The sequence below is a fragment of the Mytilus edulis genome, chromosome 3 (assembly GCF_963676685.1).
Source record: "Mytilus edulis chromosome 3, xbMytEdul2.2, whole genome shotgun sequence".
NCBI classification, from domain to species: Eukaryota; Metazoa; Mollusca; class Bivalvia; order Mytilida; family Mytilidae; genus Mytilus; species Mytilus edulis.
The window spans coordinates 63306488-63327193 of NC_092346.1; the positions used below are offsets into that span (position 1 = coordinate 63306488).

Genomic DNA, 20706 nt, shown 5'->3' on the forward strand with positions numbered 1-20706 from the left:
ATGTTCATGGCTTGAGAACAATCTTACCCAAGTCGAAAATTGTTTTTGTGAAACAAACTAATGAACCTTAGCAATGAGTGCATAGCTCACCCTCCTTTAAGTTGGGTTAGTTTTCATCATACATGCCTTCATACATGTTTCTCTTTTCTCGTTTTTATATAGATTATAGACTGTTGGTTTTCCCGTTTGAATGGTTTTACACAAGTAATTTTTTTGGGCCCTTTATAGCTTGTTGTTTGGTGTGAGCCAAGGCTCCATGTGAAGCTGTACCTTAACCTATAAAGGTTTACTTTTATAAATTGTTACTTTGATGGAGAGTTGTCTCATTGGCACTCATACCACATCTTCCTATATCTACTTATCAATTTTCCAGAGTTTTGAATTATTCCAGTTTCAATTAATTCTTTTTCTGCCACAGAATTTTCATGCAGCTGTGAGAAAAGTAAATTTTGTATCAACAGAAAATGTTTATTTGATAATAAAAAATTAGGATGATGACTTGGATTTCAATTATAATACTTTCGGGACTTATTTGATTTGTGTGAAAAATAGGCCCACTCAACTCCTACTTTATGTCATGTTTTGACAAGATTATTATAGTATATACATTATTAACTTTTAAGTTATAAGCAAGTGCTGTGTTTTAGTATAGAAATAGTCTTACCATACAAATCAAGTATTTCTTTTTTGTTCCTTCTTTGATTCTGTATGAAAATAAAGAATTATCAGTTTAAGAAAGTATAATATTAAATGTTACCTTTTATTTTTAAATTTGACTGATACAAAATTCAGGTTTTAAATAGTTGGATTGAAAGACTGTGTTAGTTATGAAATGGTAGGCTTTTCTTTCTTTGTTATTGTTTTTCATTACCGGTAATCTTGACATCAATCACTTTAAGAATTGAATTTGCCTCATAGTTTGATTTTTTTGTTATAGCAACATTCAATTCCCATAAAATACAGTCCAACTCTAAGCTGAAAATCCTGTACAATGTATTATGTTTTTTATAAAGGATAGATATACAAAAATGTTATTACTAGAAGACATTGTCACCTTGTTGATTTACATAGATTTTTTTCTTTCATAATGTCGCTGTTTCTGTTCATTTCTCAGTTTTATATAAAGAACAAAATTGATTGAAATTCTACAGGGAAATTGTGAAACATTTTATGAGAACTTAGAAGAAAAGACATGATGTATAAGCTGATGATAGATTAGAATTTATACCTTTGCAGATGAATGGAGTATGTTTGTTTTAATAACATTTTCCCAGAGGATTGTGTATGATGTTTTGTTTTTTCAATGATATTTCAGCCTTCAGTTCTGTCTTCTTAGTGTTTTTATTTAGCATGGCAAGACTATTATCTCTTTTCTTTTCAACATAGAAGCTTAACCATATTGACAGTGGTTTTAATTTGTTGCATTTATGTATTGGCAAACATTTCATAAGGTCTTGTATTCAATTGCTGTAATAATAGACCCTATTTCTTTTGTAATAATCTTCTATATCATTTGGTCTTCTGGTGGAGAGTTGTCTCATTGGCAATTATACCACAACTTCGATATATTTGAATCATAGTTTTTGGCATGTACATAATTGATTAAGTCTTATAATGTCTTGCTTTTATGGCAAAAATGTATATCTCAAATTATCTGAATTCCTATGGGTACTAGCTGCTCATCTATTTTTATGCCCCACCTACGATAGTAGAGGGGCATTATGTTTTCTGGTCTGTGCGTCCGTTCGTCCGTCCGTTCGTTCGTCCGTCCGTTCGTTCGTCCGTTCGTTCGTCCGTCTGTCCCGCTTCAGGTTAAAGTTTTTGGTCAAGGTAGTTTTTGATGAAGTTGAAGTCCAATCGACTTCAAACTTGGTACACATGTTCCCTATGATATGATCTTTCTAATTTTAAAGCCAAATTAAACTTTTGACCCCAATTTCACGGTCCACTGAACATAGAAAATGAAAGTGCATGTTTCAGGTTAAAGTTTTTCAGGTTAAAGTTTTTGGTCAAGGTAGTTTTTGATGAAGTTGAATTCCAATCCACTTGAAACTTAGTACACATGTTCCTTATGATATGATCTTTCTAATTTTAAAGCCAAATTAAACTTTTGACCCCAATTTCACGGTCCACTGAACATAGAAAATGAAAGTGCATGTTTCAGGTTAAAGTTTTTCAGGTTAAAGTTTTTGGTCAAGGTAGTTTTTGATGAAGTTGAAGTCCAATCAACTTGAAACTTAGTACACATGTTCCTTATGATATGATCTTTCTAATTTTAAAGCCAAATTAAACTTTTGACCCCAATTTCACGGTCCACTGAACATAGAAAATGAAAGTGCATGTTTCAGGTTAAAGTTTTTCAGGTTAAAGTTTTTGGTCAAGGTAGTTTTTGATGAAGTTGAAGTCCAATCAACTTGAAACTTAGTACACATGTTCCTTATGATATGATCTTTCTAATTTTAAAGCCAAATTAAACTTTTGACCCCAATTTCACGGTCCACTGAACATAGAAAATGAAAGTGCATGTTTCAGGTTAAAGTTTTTCAGGTTAAAGTTTTTGGTCAAGGTAGTTTTTGATGAAGTTGAAGTCCAATCAACTTGAAACTTAGTACACATGTTCCTTATGATATGATCTTTCTAATTTTAAAGCCAAATTAAACTTTTGACCCCAATTTCACGGTCCACTGAACATAGAAAATGAAAGTGCATGTTTCAGGTTAAAGTTTTTCAGGTTAAAGTTTTTGGTCAAGGTAGTTTTTGATGAAGTTGAAGTCCAATCAACTTGATACTTAGTACACATGTTCCCTATGATATTATCTTTCTAATTTTAATGCCTAATTATATTTTTTATCCAATTTCATGGTCCATTGAACATGGAAAATGATAGTGTGAGTGGGGCATCCGTGTACTTTGGACACATTCTTGTTTTAGATATTTTTTATGCCCCACCTATGATAGTAGATGGGCAGTATGTTTTCTGGTGTGTGTGTCCGTTCGTTTGTTCATCCGTCTGTCCGTCTGTTCATCTGTCCCACTTCAGGTTAAAGTTTTTGGTCAAGGTAGTTTTGGATGAAGTTGAAGTCCAATCAACTTGAAACTTAGTACATATGTGCCCTATGATATGATATTTCTTATTTTAATGCCAAATAAGAGTTTTTATCCCAATTTCACAGTTCACTGAACATATAAAATGATAGTGGAAATTTCAGGTTAAAGTTTTTTACTGAACATAGAAAATGATAGTGCGAGTGGGGCATCCGTGTACTTCTGACACATTCTTGTTTCTAACTGTGTTGACCGAGTTTTTTGTTTGTTTTGCTAGTTATATTGAAAACTAGATTAGATTGGTAAAGACTGTAAACTGCCTAAAAAACAGCAATACAAGATCTGCAAGACATAATGACCAAAACTATATGCAGGTTCCTAAGGGGAGTTATTGGCCTACAATGATTATTTTTATGCCCCACCTACAATAGTAGAGGGGCATTATGTTTTCTGGTATGTGCATCTGTCCCTTTGTTTGTCTGTTCTTTTGTGCAGACGTTCATGCGTCCATCCATGCTTTCTTTCGTGCGTCCGTCTCTCCCGCTTCAGATTTAAGTTTTTGGTCAAGGTAGTTTTTGATGAAGCTGAAGTCCAATCAACATGAAACTTTGTACACTTGTTGCTTATGATATAATCTTCCTAATTTTAAAGCCAAATCAGACTTTTGACCCACATTTCATGGTCCACTGAACATAGAAAATGAAAGAGGAAGTTTCAGGTTAAAGTTTTTGGTCAAGGTAGTTTTTGATGAAGTTGAAGTCCAATCAACTTGAAACTTAGTACACATGTTCCCTATGTTATGATCTTTCTAATTTTAATGCCATATTATATTTTTTATCCAATTTCAAGGTCCATTTAACATGGAAAAAAGTGTGAGTGGGGCATCCATGTATTTTGGACACATTCTTGCTTAAAATATTTTTTATAATTTTCATCAAATCAGGGTCTTCGAAATGGCACACAATAAGAGTTACTTATACCAGATGAGAAATTCAGGCCCTCAGGAGCCTCTAGTCTCTTGCAAAAAAACCATGTACATACAATAAACATGGTCAATAAATGCCAATATATAAAAACTGTGTTTTATTTTCTATTTAGAATATATAAAAAATATGAATTCAGTTGCTATGTGATATCTGTTACTTTTTTTTCTGTAATATTCTGACAAAAAATATTTACCGTATGCTCTCAATACATAACTTAATAAATATCTAAATCATAATTTTCAATAGGAATTTCAATTTCTCAAAATTTGACTGGAAAGACAGCATCATTTGTTTGTTGTATAATTTGATTTAATACATTTCATTACCAAGTGAAATTCAATCTACTGGTATATGCCATACTTGCAGATATGACAAATTCTGTGTGTCTATGGGAACAGGTGATTATTCCCTGGTTCAAAGATACTTAATTTTATGAAATTTGATACCAGCTCCTTTTCTGGATATGAGTATTAATTTTCTTTTTTGATAATTCATAATCTTTTCTAGTCCATTTTTATCAACTTCAAACTTAGTACACATGGTCTGAGGTGATTGAACTCTTAAAATTTTAGTATCATAGAAAAAAAATAGTAGAAAATCAAAGGATATATGGTGTTCATACATGACATTTCAGTACATGTACAACAAAATTCTTATAAAAGCAAAGGAACAGGGTTGTTCTTTATCTTAAAGTCACAGTGAGGTCTTCAACACTGAACAAAAAAAACCCTAAAGCACTGGAAAACATCATAAGGCCTCCACACAGCCTGAGAGACTAACTCTCTTATTATATGTTCATATTTAAAGAGATTAGTAGAGGAATAACTACAAATATGAAACAAATCTCTAAATCATAAATGTATAAGAACAAGTGCATAAGGCTTGAAATACACCCCTTATAAAAATAAGATGTTGTGGTATGATTGCTAATGAGATAACTCTCCAACAGAGACAATATGATGTAGAAGGTTATAGGTCAAGGTCGCTGTACAGTTTCAACAATGAGCAAACCCAATCTGCATAGAAAGCTTAGACCTGAAATAACAAATTTTAAACAAAAAATAGAAGAGAAAACTAACAGCTTTGTTTATGTACAAAACAATAAACAAAAAAACTTCTACTATATACAGTAACAAACTACTACCAATTAATTAACAGCTCCTGAACTGGGACAGGCATATTCAGAATGTTTTGTGGTTAAACATAGCTGATGTCATTTTATCCAAATTATAAAAAAAAGATAAGGTCTGTCAATATCTTTTGAAATATTTTTGTTTTTGTGTTTTTTTATATTTCACATTTTTGAATAGACTTTGAAAAAAAACATGAATCCAGATAACAAAGACAGATGTTTACACTTAAAATAGAACTGTGTCACATTTGATGTGCTGCTTGTGAGAATAAGGAGGACTAAAGTATATTAAAAGTGATAATAGTTTAACGTCAACATGACGTCAATAGTGTGAAATCTGTAGACACAAATTGAATGTATTATCAGTTAATTATATTTATATCATTTCAAATTCTCATATAGCTAATGATTCCAGTGATAATTAGAGGTTGAATAGGATATTGTTCTGAGTAGGAAATTGTTCTAAAAGGTCTATCATTAATACCTGTTTTAAGTAAAATTACCTGCCTTATGTTCAAAATCTGTTAAAAGGATTATACAGCTGCTGGTAACAAACTTCTCAGTTTGAGAGGAAACTTGTACCTTGGTCTTAGAACTGAAGAGTAAGTTATATAGTTATATTGTCATTAACTCTCTCATCTCTTGGAGACCTTGGTGGCCAAGTGGTTTAAGTATTTCTACCACTTTTATCAATAGCCAGTCAGCACTGAGTTTGTAAGTTTGAACCCAGCCCATGCCAAGGCACTTGACTCTAATCTTAATTGACTAGGATAGTTAGTTTTCCTATTGAAGGTAGTTGGTTTTTCTCATAAAAACTGGCAGCCATGCAATCGCCAAAATATGGTGCTAATAAAGGTTGCGTTAAAACAGTCTTCAATCATTCAATCAATCTCTCATATCTCTGCTATTTCTCAAGTGCAGTTGACGAATTCTACTAAAATTTTATATTAATGATTCTTAAAACGAAAATAAGCTTTGTAATGAAAAAAAGCCTACCATGTTTTGAATGAGATTAAAATTCAGCTACAATCAACTTTTTCAAAGAAATTATGCTGCTTTGAAATGTAAATTATTTTTTAATGGGAAAACTCTCGCCTCTTTATTTCTTTTAGGATTTTTTCTGAAATTTTGTTCAAAGGTTTCCAATCATATTAGATTTATGTGTCGTAAGCTCAAAATGGAATGACAAAATATAAAGCATATTGTGTCCTAAACCTTACTCTATCACACACAAGTTAAATTTCCTATGTTGACATTCTGGAATTGTATCATGCATGCTGTACTGTTGTTTGCACTAATATAGTAATAAAAACAGACTAACAGCTCAATTTATAAAGTTATTAGTAATAGACTACGTTTTAACTGTGGATGAACTGTGCAAATTATACCAAATTATAATGAACTGAATAATTTGTCAGGATATAAATTCAATTTTACGTAAATTATGGCTGTTATCTTTAAGTTGCACAGCAACAAGTCTGATGCAATTATCAGGTTGCTCCTGTTAGAAAATTTTAAGTCAACAAGTCATACAGAAATCCTGTAACTTTGTTGTTGATTATAAAATAATTTGCCCAATAAATAACTGAGTACAGTGTAATTGTTTTATCCTTTTCTTCATATGAACTATTGCCATCACTTGAAATAGAGTCTGTCTTTGTCATTGGTCATCCTATTTTTTTCTTCTCAAAAATCTTCTCCTGAAACCAAATAATTTTTGAAAATATTTTGAATAATTTTAGAAATTTTGTCATTTTAATACTTCTTTTTATACCTATGTTTTGAAGATGGTGTCATATAGTTTACACTACAGTACTCATTTTCATCTGCATCTCTCAGAAATTTAACCTTGTAATCCCATTGTACACCTCCTATCATGGTTTTTTCCTAATTATGCTTTGGATTTCATTAAAAAGGTTATATACTTTGCCATTACTTTATACAGAGGCAAATCTATATTTTTTTAGCTTTGCTCCCAGTTCTTGTTTATTTAAATTAGGCTATTATAGTTGGCCCATTTGAGCTCCTCAATGTTCTTTCTCCCCAAGACCTATGGTTCCCCAAAATAATAGTATCATTTTATAATTACTTTCTATATTAAAATTAATTCAGGTAGCACCATAGGTTCTATGGAAAAAACTGTAGCTCAATTAACACAATTGTAAAATTAAAAAATAAATTTTACCACTTGCCAGCCATAAAATTGGTTATTGGTTACATGTGCATGTTTCTCTGGAATTTGTAAAAACTAAAGATGATTTAAACCAATAAAATATATTAATGCACAATTAAACTGTGAATTTCTCTGTAACATGCCAATCCTCTTGCAGATTATATTTTCTTTTTAGGAAAGTCTAAATTTGAATTAGTAGAAATATTAAAATTGTTATAATAATGATCTATGGGAATTACATGTTATTATTAATTTCTTTCCTCATTAAATATCTTGTACATCACTTGAAATTTTATGGTTTTTCATTTTTACCGGAAACAGTTCTTTATCATTGTGTGCTAAAAAAATTGATAGCTGACTTTTAACAAAACAAAAATGATAAACCACATAATGGAAAAAATAAAGCTTATAATTGGTGGCCTGATCTTGCATAAATCTTTTGACTAAGCACATGGCCATTTTAGCCGCTTCAGCAGGACATAATCTGCTAGAAGATAAAATAATTGTTTAATATAGATCCTTTTGTCAACATTATATAGTTTATAGTAATGTTAAGCTTACTATGAGCTTAAGGGAACGAAATGAAGAATCAATTTACTGGTAAGTGAATAAGAAAGTTGTAATTTACGTATAGAAATCGTCTCAGACATCATAATTATATTAAGACATTGATACTGTCCAACTTCAAATTGTCTTACAAAGGAACTCTTTGAACAAGTAGATAATTTTTCTTTTAACTAAAAAAAGATAAATAATTCACAGTATCCTAACATACATTGTCGTTTAATAGATAAATAGTTTCTATAGTAACAAGTTGACAACAAGTCATGGTATGTGTCACAGGTGTTTAGATATTTTTCACACTTTGGAAGTGAAACAGTGTCTCACTCTTTTTGACATTTTGGGCAGGTAGGTTTTTTTGTCACTTAATCATCTTAATACTAAATTATTAATTAGTAGTATTAATTTAATACAGCAGTCTAGTTGAACAGTAACATTAAGGTATTAATTTCAATTTTTATAGCAATCTCTGTTTTGTATGTATGATAAAGGACAATTATAGCTTTTAATTCATTTTTTGAGTTGAAAAAAAAATTTAGACAAGATGTTAGCAATGCTTAAGTATAGCAGGTAGTATACTCTTATTTTGTAAATGCTATGAAGTTGGGGGTAATTAAATATTATAATTGTGTTTTTCTCATCTATTTCACTGGATTTTTTTTGTGAAGGGTTTTCTTTTATTGGTTTTTCCTTTTATGTTTTTATACGCCCGTCGTCTTTAAGACGGGACGTATTATGGTATACCATGTCCATCCATCTGTCCGTCCGTCCGTCCATCGTCCACACTTCGGACCATAACTAAAAAACACTTTCACCAATTTCCATGAAACTTAAGTGAATTGTTTATATCTATTGACATAAGCTCCCTTTCGTTTTTTTTTAATTTCAGATTTTAAGTTTTGGATTTATGGGGCTTTATTCATAAAAAAGGGGGGATTTTCAACACTTCGGACAATAACTCAAAAAGGCTTTCACCAATGTCCATGAAACTTTGGTGAATTGTTTATATCTATTGATGTAAGCTCCCTTTCAATTTTTATAAATTTCAGATTTTAAGTTTTGGATTTATGGGGCTTTATTCATAAAAAAGGGGGGATTTTCAACACTTCGGACAATAACTCAAAAAGGCTTTCACCAATTTCCATGAAACTTAAGTGAATTGTTTATATCTATTGATGTAAGTTCCCTTTCAATTTTTATAAATTTCAGATTTTAAGTTTTGGATTTATGGGGCTTTATTCATAAAAAAGGGGGGATTTTCAACACTTCGGACAATAACTCAAAAAGGCTTTCACCAATTTCCATGAAACTTAAGTGAATTGTTTATATCTATTGATGTAAGTTCCCTTTCAATTTTTATAAATTTCAGATTTTAAGTTTTGGATTTATGGGGCTTTATTCATAAAAAAAGGGGGATTTTCAACACTTCGGACAATAACTCAAAAAGGCTTTCACCAATGTCCATGAAACTTTGGTGAATTGTTTATATCTATTGATGTAAGCTCACTTTCAATTTTTATAAATTTCAGATTTTACATTTCCGTGTTAGGAATTTTTATGCTTAAAAAAGGGGGGATTTTCCAATTTTGGGACATTAACTAACACTTTCACAAAATTTAATGCAACTTTGATAAATTGTTTATATCTATTGACATAAGCTCCCTATCCATTTTTATAAATTTTAGATTTTACGTTTTCTTAAGTAATGAATTTTTATACTTAAAAAAGGGGGATTTTATGAAACTTTGGTGAATATATTAATGTAACATCCCTTTTGATTTGTATATATATTTCTAGTTGATCATATAAATTCATTTAAAGCATAAAAGACAAGTTAAAAGAGCAACAGGCGTATCATGCGCTAAAGCGCAGCCCTTTATTTTAGATATGTTTTGTAAATCTACAGATTACAATTAAAAAAAGAGGAGGGTTGAGACCTGTAACACCTACTTTAACCCTGCCACATTTTTGAATTTATTTACAGTTCCAGGACAAATAGGAGCTTGGTATATTGTACAGATGTGTTCTGGTTACTTATTCCTGTGAGTTGCTCTTTCATTGATGATTTCCCCACATCTCCTTTTTTATCCTTTCTATTCATAGGACAATTAACAAACAGTTCTTTAATACACTTCACTATTTTTGACTAGTTCTTTATTGTCATAAAAAGATATCTTTAGGCTTTCTTCCCATACCTCACAAACTTCTTACATTCTAAATTTGATATGTTTAATGGTGTCTGCATGATTTTCATATTACTGGTATATATTTTGCCTTAATGCTTTGGTTTAAAGCAATTACTTGATTATACAAATTAGTGACAAAATCTTAATTATTCGCTGTAGTTGCAAATTGATTATATTTACATAATTTAAATCAAAGTCAATTGAGCTTGATTTTATTGAGAACTGAAACTGACTAAAAACAGCCTATAAATCATTCAGGATTGACAGTCTGAAGTCTGTATGATAATAATGATTGTCACAATTCTTTAAAATTTTGAAGGCTTTTGATGTCCCACCTAGTTGCATTATGGTTTCTTTTGGTGCGTCTGTACGTTTGTCTGTCTGTCCCTCTTCAAGTAACAGTTTTTGATGAAGTTGAAGTCCAATAAAGTAGAAACTTAGTACACATGTTCCCTATGATCTGATCTTCCTAATTGTAATGCAGAATTAGAGTTTTGACCCCAATTTCTTGGTCCATCATAGAAATTGATAGTGTGCCAGGGACATTGCATTTGCGCCAATTTTTGAAAAATCTAATCTTTCATTTGCACTACAAGGTTATATATTTCATTTGTGCCAAAAAATAAAAACTTCATTTGCGCCATTTCAGAGGTAGTACAGGTAATATATAACGGAAAAGTTCAATATTAACTGCTCTATCGTGAACGATATTTGTTTCTACAGTATAATATTTCCCCTGGATGATTGAGTGAGTTTGTACTTATTTCTAATACAAAACTGAGGTTTAGAATTATATAGTGTTCACATGTTTCAGGTGTCATGATGGACATTATCAATGAGTTTAAACATATTTATTTATAGCGGATTGGGAAACAAGTATTACAACTTATATTAATCCCTTTCCACTTTGCAGGTGCGAGTACTGCCTTGTAGCGGCATTACCCTGCTCATTTTCTAAAATCTACAAGAATGTCTTTTACATGCAAGAGATTTTGCTCTCTTTTAACACGGGTCAGCCATTAATCGTCCCCCTTCCGACGGACTAGCATCGTTTCTCAAGACTTAACTCTCAAATAACGTCAAGGGAGAGTCGAAAATTATGTCCCTGCATTCAGAGACAAATAGATGGAATAAGTCTGCATTTTTTTATGATCACAATCATCACACATTTAGGTTGTCATATGTTCTGAAAAATGGAGAAAAGCCGTTAAGTTGTCCCAAAAAAACTTGCTGAATTCCAGAATACAACTGTTATGGACAGACTTATTATAACTTTACCATAGTGTATAATGCTTATAACTGTCTCGCAATTTACTCCAGTGTATAGTGCTTCCTTTTAGGTTTTATTTTCAGGTTTTTATCATCAAGTTGATTTATAACAGAACAGTATTTACCTGTATTTACCTATAATATTGGCGCAAATAAAAGGTTATATTTTTGGCACAAATGAAATATGGTTTGTGGCGCAAGTGAAAGATTTTTTTGGCGCAAATGAAATGCCAATTGGCGCAAAAGCGAAGCACCGGAGTAAATGGGGCATCCTTGTACTATGAACACATTCTTGTTTAATTTCATTAAATGAATTATAATTTATTTTAGAACTGATATGCTATTGCTACTAAAAAATGCCCTTGTTTTGTCCCCCACTAAAACCAATTATTGGCATGAGACCGGTTTATATCAACCTTAATTAAAGTAACACCTTTTTGTTAAAACTTTTCTAAATGGTAAACAAAAGAAGAATTTTTATATGCATCAATATTATACTCTTGTTTACAAGCCTGTATTATGATTGATTATGGGGTAGGATTTAAGAAAAAATAATAATCACTATCTATTGATTACAAAAATATGAAAGAGCGCAGCACAATAAACTGTTTATCTGCCTTTATAGTGTGCCATATATAAATCTATGTTAGTTTAGTATGTCTATAATGATGATGTGGATACTTTTTATATATGATCGTTAAGTAGTCCACTCTTTTGATCTTAAAGGTTTAATGGCATTATTTGATGATTCTATTGATTTTAAGAGAAAGGTAGGTTTCATATTGTCAAATTCCATTAATTGTTGTTTTTTCTAAAGATAATTTAACCTGCTTTTAGCAGTGAGTATGACTGTTTAAACAGATTACAACTAGAATTACTGGATATATTTAAGTTTCTTTTTTTTTTATTTACTCCCTTGAATTTAGATTTTACTGAAGATTAGTTGCTGATGCTTTTTACAAGTTTCCATCTGTCATTGTCCTTGATGTCCTTGACCTCATTTTCATGGTTAATAATTATCAACTACAAAATGTACTTGAAAAGAAAAAAAAATTGTAATATGATATACTCACTATTAGTATTAGGATAGCTATATTTGATGTATGGATCCTTGAAAGGCTGACATTTCCCTCAGACTGGATTCACCTGACCTTGACCTTGACCTCATTTTATGGATCAATTATCAAGGTTAAATTTTGTAGTCAATTCTGTATTTCAGATACTACAAGCAAACGGTTAACTATATTTGGTGTGAGGAAAAATTGTATGGTGTACATGTCCAATTGGCAGGTTTCAGACATTTTATAGCTGACTATATGGTATGGGTCTTGCTCTATGTTGAAGGCTGTACAGTGACCTATTGTTGCTGACATCTATGGACTTTAATAATTTTCTTGGACAACATTTCTTTATCTATTATGAAGAAATCAAACATATATGTGCCTTTAAAATAGTTATTATACAACTAGCATTTGCATTAAGTAAATTGTGAAATTTTGTTTAGTGCACAGTTTAATCTTTTTGTCTCTTAAAGTAAACTTAGCCTAATGGATAGTTTTTTTTGGTTTTTTTAAGAGACCATTTAAATGGCATAAACTTTTATGCGCAGGAACAGCACCAATGAACAATAATAAAATAATCTTTTGTTCTACTATTTACAAATTTTTCTCAACTTAATTTTGTTTTGCGTTTCAGACATTATCTATACAGTTTGTTTTGCGTTTCAGACATTATCTATACAGAAAGTGTTGTTTTATTTACTTTAGAATACCTGGAGGGTTAAATAAGCCATCAGTAAATACTGTTTAAGTGTAAGATTGGAAATCAATGGCGTGTAAGTGGAATCATTTTAAAGGATTCAATAAGATATTGAACATTTTAAGTCTATCAGCAAAAAGTTTGCTAGCTCTTGTCATCTAAATGCACGGTTTAAAAATGTTCATTGATTGAAGGTGTGGCATGTCTAGCATTTTCTCATTGAAATGAACAAAGACCTGACCATCATTATACTTTTGGAACATTTAAAACATCTAATGTCTACCTCGTTTACAAATGTTCTCTCAAGGTCACAAGTTTTTTGGTACAGGTAGTTTTTGATGAAGTGGAAGTCCAATCAACTTCAAACTTAGTACACATGTTCCCTTTCTAATTTAACTGCCATATTAGAGTTTTGATCTCAATTTCACAGTCTACTGAACATAGAAAAATGAAAGAATGAGTTTTGGACATTCATGTACTATGGACATATTCTTGTTTTGATTTTATTTTTTTCAAAGGTACTGCCATGGTGCAGTAAAGTTGTATAAATACATCTATGCTTGAATTATAGTCCAAAATAAATCAAAGTAATTTTGCTACAGATTATTTTGACAATGAAAAATACAATCTTCAAGCTGCCTCTAGTTTATGATTTAATCTCTATTGCTATTGACTTGCACGATTGACCACTTCAGCCACTGTAGTCATTCTTGACCATACCATTAAATCTGACAGACTTTGCTAATAAGAGAATTTTAGATATATATAATAGTAACCTAGCATGACAAATTGAAAATGAACACAATTAATTTAGAAAGTCGAGAATAGCCATACAATTTCAATACAAAAGCTGTGAATGCTGGCATCAGTAGCTTTTCATTTGTTGAAATTTAATGAAACTAACAGTTAAACTTAACAAATTGATTTCTCAAAATAAAAGTGAAATTTTTATTGTTAAATATTATGCTTGGATTTAAGTGATCAATTATTTCATACTAAATTTCTGGAAAAGAGATAGACATTTTCTATACTATTGAATTATAAATTGAGAGGGACATTTGATTACATAATTATCTGTGGTAAGTTGATCTGTTATTGAAACCTTTCATGGAATTTCTCTAGAAAATGTGAACCCATATATTGCTTTAATTTAATACAAGATGAGATAAATATGTCAATGTTGGCATCTTGAAATTTCCTTGATTAGGTCATAATGTACATTTTCTTAGCTTATAATGTTTGAATTAATATGAAAATGTAACCTATGTTAGATGTTATACTTAAAAAGCTTATTATTTAAGATGTATGAAAATGGTTTGTTTCTGTTGGAGATGCTATATACATGCTAGTGTAGTTTAAATTACAGACATATAAAAGATTTTCTGTTCTAGCTGAAATTCTTGTGTAGCTTTTCAGTTTAGAATGTCAAGAAAAGCTTTTGTGTTTTATAATTTATGGAATATTGAAAGTTTGATATATAATTCAAGAAATAAAAACAGATTATTCTGTGATAGCTGCAAAACTGGTGCAGCCTATGAATACACAAATTTAAAGATTTTCTATGTTATGCTGTTGTAGCTTTTAATTTAAGGTATATAAAAATGTTTTAGTCAACAACAGATGTACATTGTAGTAGTAAACACTATAGGTCACTGCATTTTAAAGTTTGGTGGACATAAATTGTATCAGAAATTCATTAAGTTAAACATCTAAGTTCATACTTTATTTGGCCTTTTTAACTTTTTTTATTCGAACGCACCGATGAGTCTTTTGTAGATAAAACACACATCTGGCGCAATTACAAAACTTCTATGCTGGTATCTAGGATGATTTTATTGAAATGTATTTGATTTTCTAGTTGAAATTTAAAAAAAACACAGTTATATCAGAGAATTCTGGATTTGTAATGGTTTCACCTGGTATGGTCTCTCAAAACATGTTCAACTGTGCCAAGAAAAGTCATTGTTTATTGTGTTGTTTGTCTGCGCGATTGGTTCTTTGTCTACGAGTAACAACCTCCTTGGTCATACCGTTTCATAATTGCATCAAGTCTACTCTTGTAGTTTTGTTGGATAAGATGGTATCAACATCAAAAATGTCATATTTAAAAAAAAGCCTAAACACTTTTTAAAGCTAAACTTATGTATAGAGACAGCAATGACATAAATATAATTGTTTTACAAGGTTTAATTCATTTGTAGTATTCCAGAAAGATATTCATTTACTAGTGAAAGCCAAAAATGAAAGTAAAATACAATGACCCACTTTGAAAATGGACTAATTACTAAATGTAATTAGTCCACGAATTTGATAGCTGATAATGGTCATATGAACATATAATTACTAAATATGTGATAATATATATGCATTTTAGATAATTGTCCAGCTTTTTATGCCCCATTTATTGGCATTATGTTTTCTGGTTTCTGCAACCGTCTGTTCGTTCGTCCGTCTGTCCGTCTGTGTGTTTCCCCATTTTCACGGTCCACTGAACATAGAAAATGATAGTGCGGATGGGACATCTGTGTACTGGGGACACATTCTTGTTTGCATATAAATCTTTTTATAATTTAAAAAAAAAAGATTTTTTTTGTTCAAAAGATTTGGCATGAGTTATTATAGGTAGTTTTATAGTACAGTATAAAACTATGGAAATATGTTCTGTATTAAATGGATTAATTAGTCTTAATAACATTAACAGGAATATCTAATATATAGTGTATTATGTTCCTGCAATGTGGATCAGTATTCAATTAAATTGATTTATACTAAAAACATAATGAATCACACTGCGGACATTTCTGAGATGAAAAAGCAATATTAACATGACTCTATCAAAACATATTGACCAATTTAAATATACAAATGAAGATGTAATCTAATTGACCAGATTATACAAAGGACAGTAGTGACCATTGCTTGTTGGTCATTTGAGATTACATGGACTAATCAAGCTTTCTATTGATTTACTTCCTTATTGTAAATTGTCCAGTAGATTGATATAGCTGGACATCAAATAATCTTATATAAGGTGAAGAGGATTACTGAGATAGAGGGTTTGAAACTTTTTTGATTTACTTATATTTACAATTGAGGCTGATGAAAGGTTGGGTTTTGATCTATCTTGGTCACTGTGAAATGATGGCACCCCCCTGTCAATTAAGTATTTTACAAGACTTACAAAGATTTTAGTACATTTTTGAACTTCCCAAATTTTAACCTTAAAAAAAACGTGATTTGAAGAAAATAAACTGTTTAGCATTTGAACAAAAAATTCAAAGGGTAAAAAATACATAGAAATCAGATGTAAATGTGTGCTGCTAATATTTTTTATTCTGTTTTATGCATGTATGTTGCCGAAACTTTTGATTCTGTTTAATGTTTGTAATTGCTGAAACTCTTGATTTAGTTTTAAGTCCCGTACAAAAAGGCATGTTTGCTGAAACTCTTGATTCTGTTTTATGTACGAAAAATGTATGTTGCTGAAACTGTTGATTCTGTATTATGTAAGTGGTGATTACAGGCAGCTTTTCCCTTCTTAAACTAGCTTTATTTCTCTTTGGTAACATAAATCAACAGAAGTAAGATATATGCCTTTGTATTCTGTAGGGACAGTTAATAGATCATTTATTACACTCTCCTCCACACAAAGTAGACTCTAAGTCCCTCACCAATTTCTTGATCTTAAGATTCTCGCACCGTCTTTGAAATTGTTTCGTTTAATAACTATGTTTATTTCCTCAAAGTGCAAAAACATGTTTTGAACCTAAAAACTTCTGACTTGTCACGGAAGTATTGGATTGGTGTTAATTTTAGGTTACCAATTACAATTATGTTGTCAGTTTGTCTGAATATTTCATTTGAAAGTGAAACAATCCATTGAAAATTGCCAATCTTGGACTATTGTGGATAACATTGTCTAACAGTTCGGGTAATCTTGTGTCTCGCTAGCACCTCTTACGCAAATAACAATTTATCAAAGTTTTATTAGAATTAAATCAACATTTTAACCGAGTTCCTTGTTATTTAATAAAATAGGTCTTTATACCTACAATCAACATTGATCAAATATATTTAGTCTGGGTGAAGAAAAAAACAACAAAAAGAGTTGAAATAAGATTTATTATAAACTTTTTTATTTTGTAGAACTTAGAAGTAATGCAGAATGGTATCGGAATGGATTGCATGCCTTGATAAAAGGTAGGTCTTTTAATATCATTTCAGCAATGGATATTGCTATATATGATTAAATGTTTTCCACTGATGGAAATAAAGATTGTTTGTAAAATAGATTTACATTGCCAGATATGGCAATTTGATTGAAACAGATCATGTATCCATAATGCTTTGCTTACAATGATCAGACAAAACTGTTTTACTTTCTCTTTTAAAGACCTTTGGGTATCCAATGATTTTGTTGTAATGATACGCATCTTTAAATGTTTGGAAACAGACATATTTCATTGGCTCTTTTAATAATCACTTGAACAGAAAGTAAATCAGAACTTGTCAGATCATTGTTAGCAAAGCATGTCTACACACTCCACATTTTAATCAGATTGTAGATATGGATGTTTAGGCTATACCAAGGAGGTTATAACCTCCTTAGCTTTGGCTATACCTAACTCATAGAAATTTAGGCTGTACTAAACTGACTTTTTTTTATACGACCGCAAATTTTTTTTTGATCGTATAATGGTATGATGTCATCGTCTGCGTCGTCAGAAAACACATTTGGTTTCCGGACAATTTCTTTAGTTTACGTGAATGGATCCTTTTGAAAGAAGGTTAATACCATAAAAGGAAGGTTGGGATTGATTTTGGGGATGATGGTCTCAACGGTTTAGGAATAAGGGGCCCAAAACAAGCATTTTTCTTTTTTCAGGATAATAACTTGTGTATAATTATTTCAATTGCTCTGAAATTGTACCACAATGTTTAATACCACAAGTTAAAGGTTTGAATTCATTTTGGGGTCTATGGTGTCAACAGTATAGGAATTAAGGGCCCAAAAGGGGCCAAAAACAAGTTTTTTTTAATAGTTTCTGAACAATAACTTGTGTGTAAGTTTATGGATCTCTCTGAAATTGTACCAGAAAGTTCCATATCACAAAAGGAAGGCTGGGATTGAGGTTGGGGGTTATTGCCTTATTAATACAGAAATTAGGGGCCATAAAAGGGCCAAAAACCAAGCATTTTTCTAGTTTCCAGACAAAAACTTGTGTTGAAGTGTATTGATCTCTCTGAAATTGTACTACAAGGTTCCATACTACAAGGGAAAGGCTGGGATTCATTGTTGGGGTAATTGCTCGAAAGGAGGGGAGGGTCTAAAAGTTTGGGGGTTCCAATTTTTTAAATGGGTCTAATTTTCTTTTCAAAATTTTTTAAATTTCAAATTTTTGAAACGTTTCAAGAAGAAATCTTAAATTGCACAGTATTGCCCAATAGGTTTGTTAGATCTTGACATTTATTTTGTGTCAGAAACCTATATTATGTCAAAAATTTGATCTCAATTCAAATTCAGACAGTATCAAGCTTGAATATTATTATTATTGATTGTGTCCAAATTTGCCCAAACTGTTCAGGGTTCAATCTCTGCGGTCGTATCAGGCTGCACTCATCGAAGCATTTTTCTGTGTATTTGATTGATGTAAGATATACCAGACTAGCAATGACATATTTGATAAAAAAAATTTGAAAAGCTGAAGTTTCATGTATATGCACAGGTAATTGCATGCTCCTATTTTGTCTTCAAATGATATGAAGAACACAAATTAATTGAATTTGTTTCATGTTTTATAAATGTGGTAAATAGGTAGTTTTTATATCCCAAAGGATCTGTTTACAAGAAGGGTGCTGAAATTTAACTGTATTTTTTAAAAAAATGATCTAAAGTAAAATGTTTGTAATTAGAATCTTTTTTAAACTGTAAAAAAAAAAGAAGCAGTATAAGTAAGAGATTGAGGTTAGCAACAACAAATATTTCAACCTAACGTCAAAAATATTCTTGTGAAGAATTTCCAATAGGGAACACATTTTACATTATTGTGGTAATAGTAATGTTTTAGAAATTAGGGCCAGTTGCCTTCTTCAATTTCTTCATTATGTTCTAGTTTACATGGTAGACAAGTCACTTTTCATTATCATTTTTAAGTTCATAGATTTTGTTAAGATATACCAGAATTATTCTACATATTATTTATTTACAGACCATTAGATAGAACTGGTGAAGATGTAGACATTATATTCTCAAAGCTCAAAAGTATTCCAGCATTTGAAAAATTCCAGTCGTCCCTGCTTCAAGAAATATGTTGCTATGGTTACTATGAGGACCTAGACAAAGGAGTTACATGTGGGTTATTACTTTAAAGCACTTGTTTTTGTGCCATACTTGGGGGCATAATGTTTTATTTTGTCTGTGTGTCTGTTTGTTCGTCCGTTCATCTGACACGCTTCAGGTTAAAGTTTTTCCTTAAAGTTTTTGATAAAGTTGAAGTCCAATCAACTTGAAACTTAGTATACATGTTCCTTATGATATGATCATTCTATTTTAATTCCAAATTATAGTTTTGTCCCCAATTGCACAGTTCACTGAACATAGAAATTGATAGTGCCACTTCAATTTGTTGTACAACTTGGATTTAGAAAAAGACTATGAATAAGATTAAGCTTTGCTTCTCAATTAGCAAATTGGTAATCTATATATGCTCCAATTTGAAACATTTAAACTTAATATAAACTATCTTAAACATGAATTTTAAAATTGATTAAACCCTACGTTTGGTTGCAATAATATTACCATAAAAATTTTGAATTTAAATAATTTTAGATCACACTCAATACTTTCTGCATTTATTATATCAGGCATTTATTTACTCACACTAGACAATTCTCTTAGATCTAAACATTTCAAATAGTCCTTTACTTGATACAATTTTATGATAGCTTGTCCTATCTCAATTCTCCCACTGCCTTCTCTTAAGTCACTGATCTAAAATTAACCAAACACTGAATCATTCGTATGCTGTTAATAAACTATCAAAATACTACTCTGGTATTCATTTTGTAATGTACCTAAGAGTAAGATATCAAAATGTATTTTTCCCTTAAAAGATGTGGAATAATTACAAGAAACTTACCTTCTGAAAAAGCATTAAAATGATTATTTATGGCACTGAATGTTATATGGCAGTTTATGAACAAGTAAAGGTGCCAATCCAATCAAAAAAACTACTAAATGGAAGCTGAAGTCTTTAGAACATTTGATAAATGAGAGCCCGTATAACATTTGGGAGATGAGAGTCCATAAACCCATATGGCCCAAAGTTGTACTCTTTATTAATTGACATGTTTTTCTTTAATGTCAGCATAAGTTGTATGAAAATGAAAAAGTAGACAAGGAAGAGTAATACAAGTATTATATTGCTTCCTTTAATGTTTGGATCTTTAGTCCTTCAATATATATCATTTATGCAAATTCTTTGTCTCAATTCAAGAATAAATAAAAAGTTAACACAAATGTTCCACAATAAAAAATGTGTCTAGTTTAAGGATTTCAATTGGAAAAAGGCAGTTTTAATGAGAAATTTGTTAAAA

The 20706-nt window shown here is 30.8% G+C and overlaps 1 protein-coding gene across 3 annotated transcripts in view; it reads left to right on the forward strand.

Annotated features, from left to right (window-relative positions):
- Positions 1-20706, forward strand: part of LOC139514429 (rap guanine nucleotide exchange factor 4-like) — a 113917-nt gene that overhangs the window by 9987 nt on the left and 83224 nt on the right. For 2 of the 3 annotated variants that reach the window (XM_071303698.1, XM_071303699.1), the window contains 2 exons: positions 17257-17310; positions 19320-19462. In XM_071303698.1, coding sequence (XP_071159799.1) covers positions 17276-17310; positions 19320-19462 — 178 coding nt within the window. In that variant the 5' untranslated portion in view covers positions 17257-17275. Of the gene's footprint in view, positions 1-12030; positions 12123-17256; positions 17311-19319; positions 19463-20706 lie in introns of those variants that run through there. The other variant, XM_071303700.1, reaches the window with a different exon arrangement.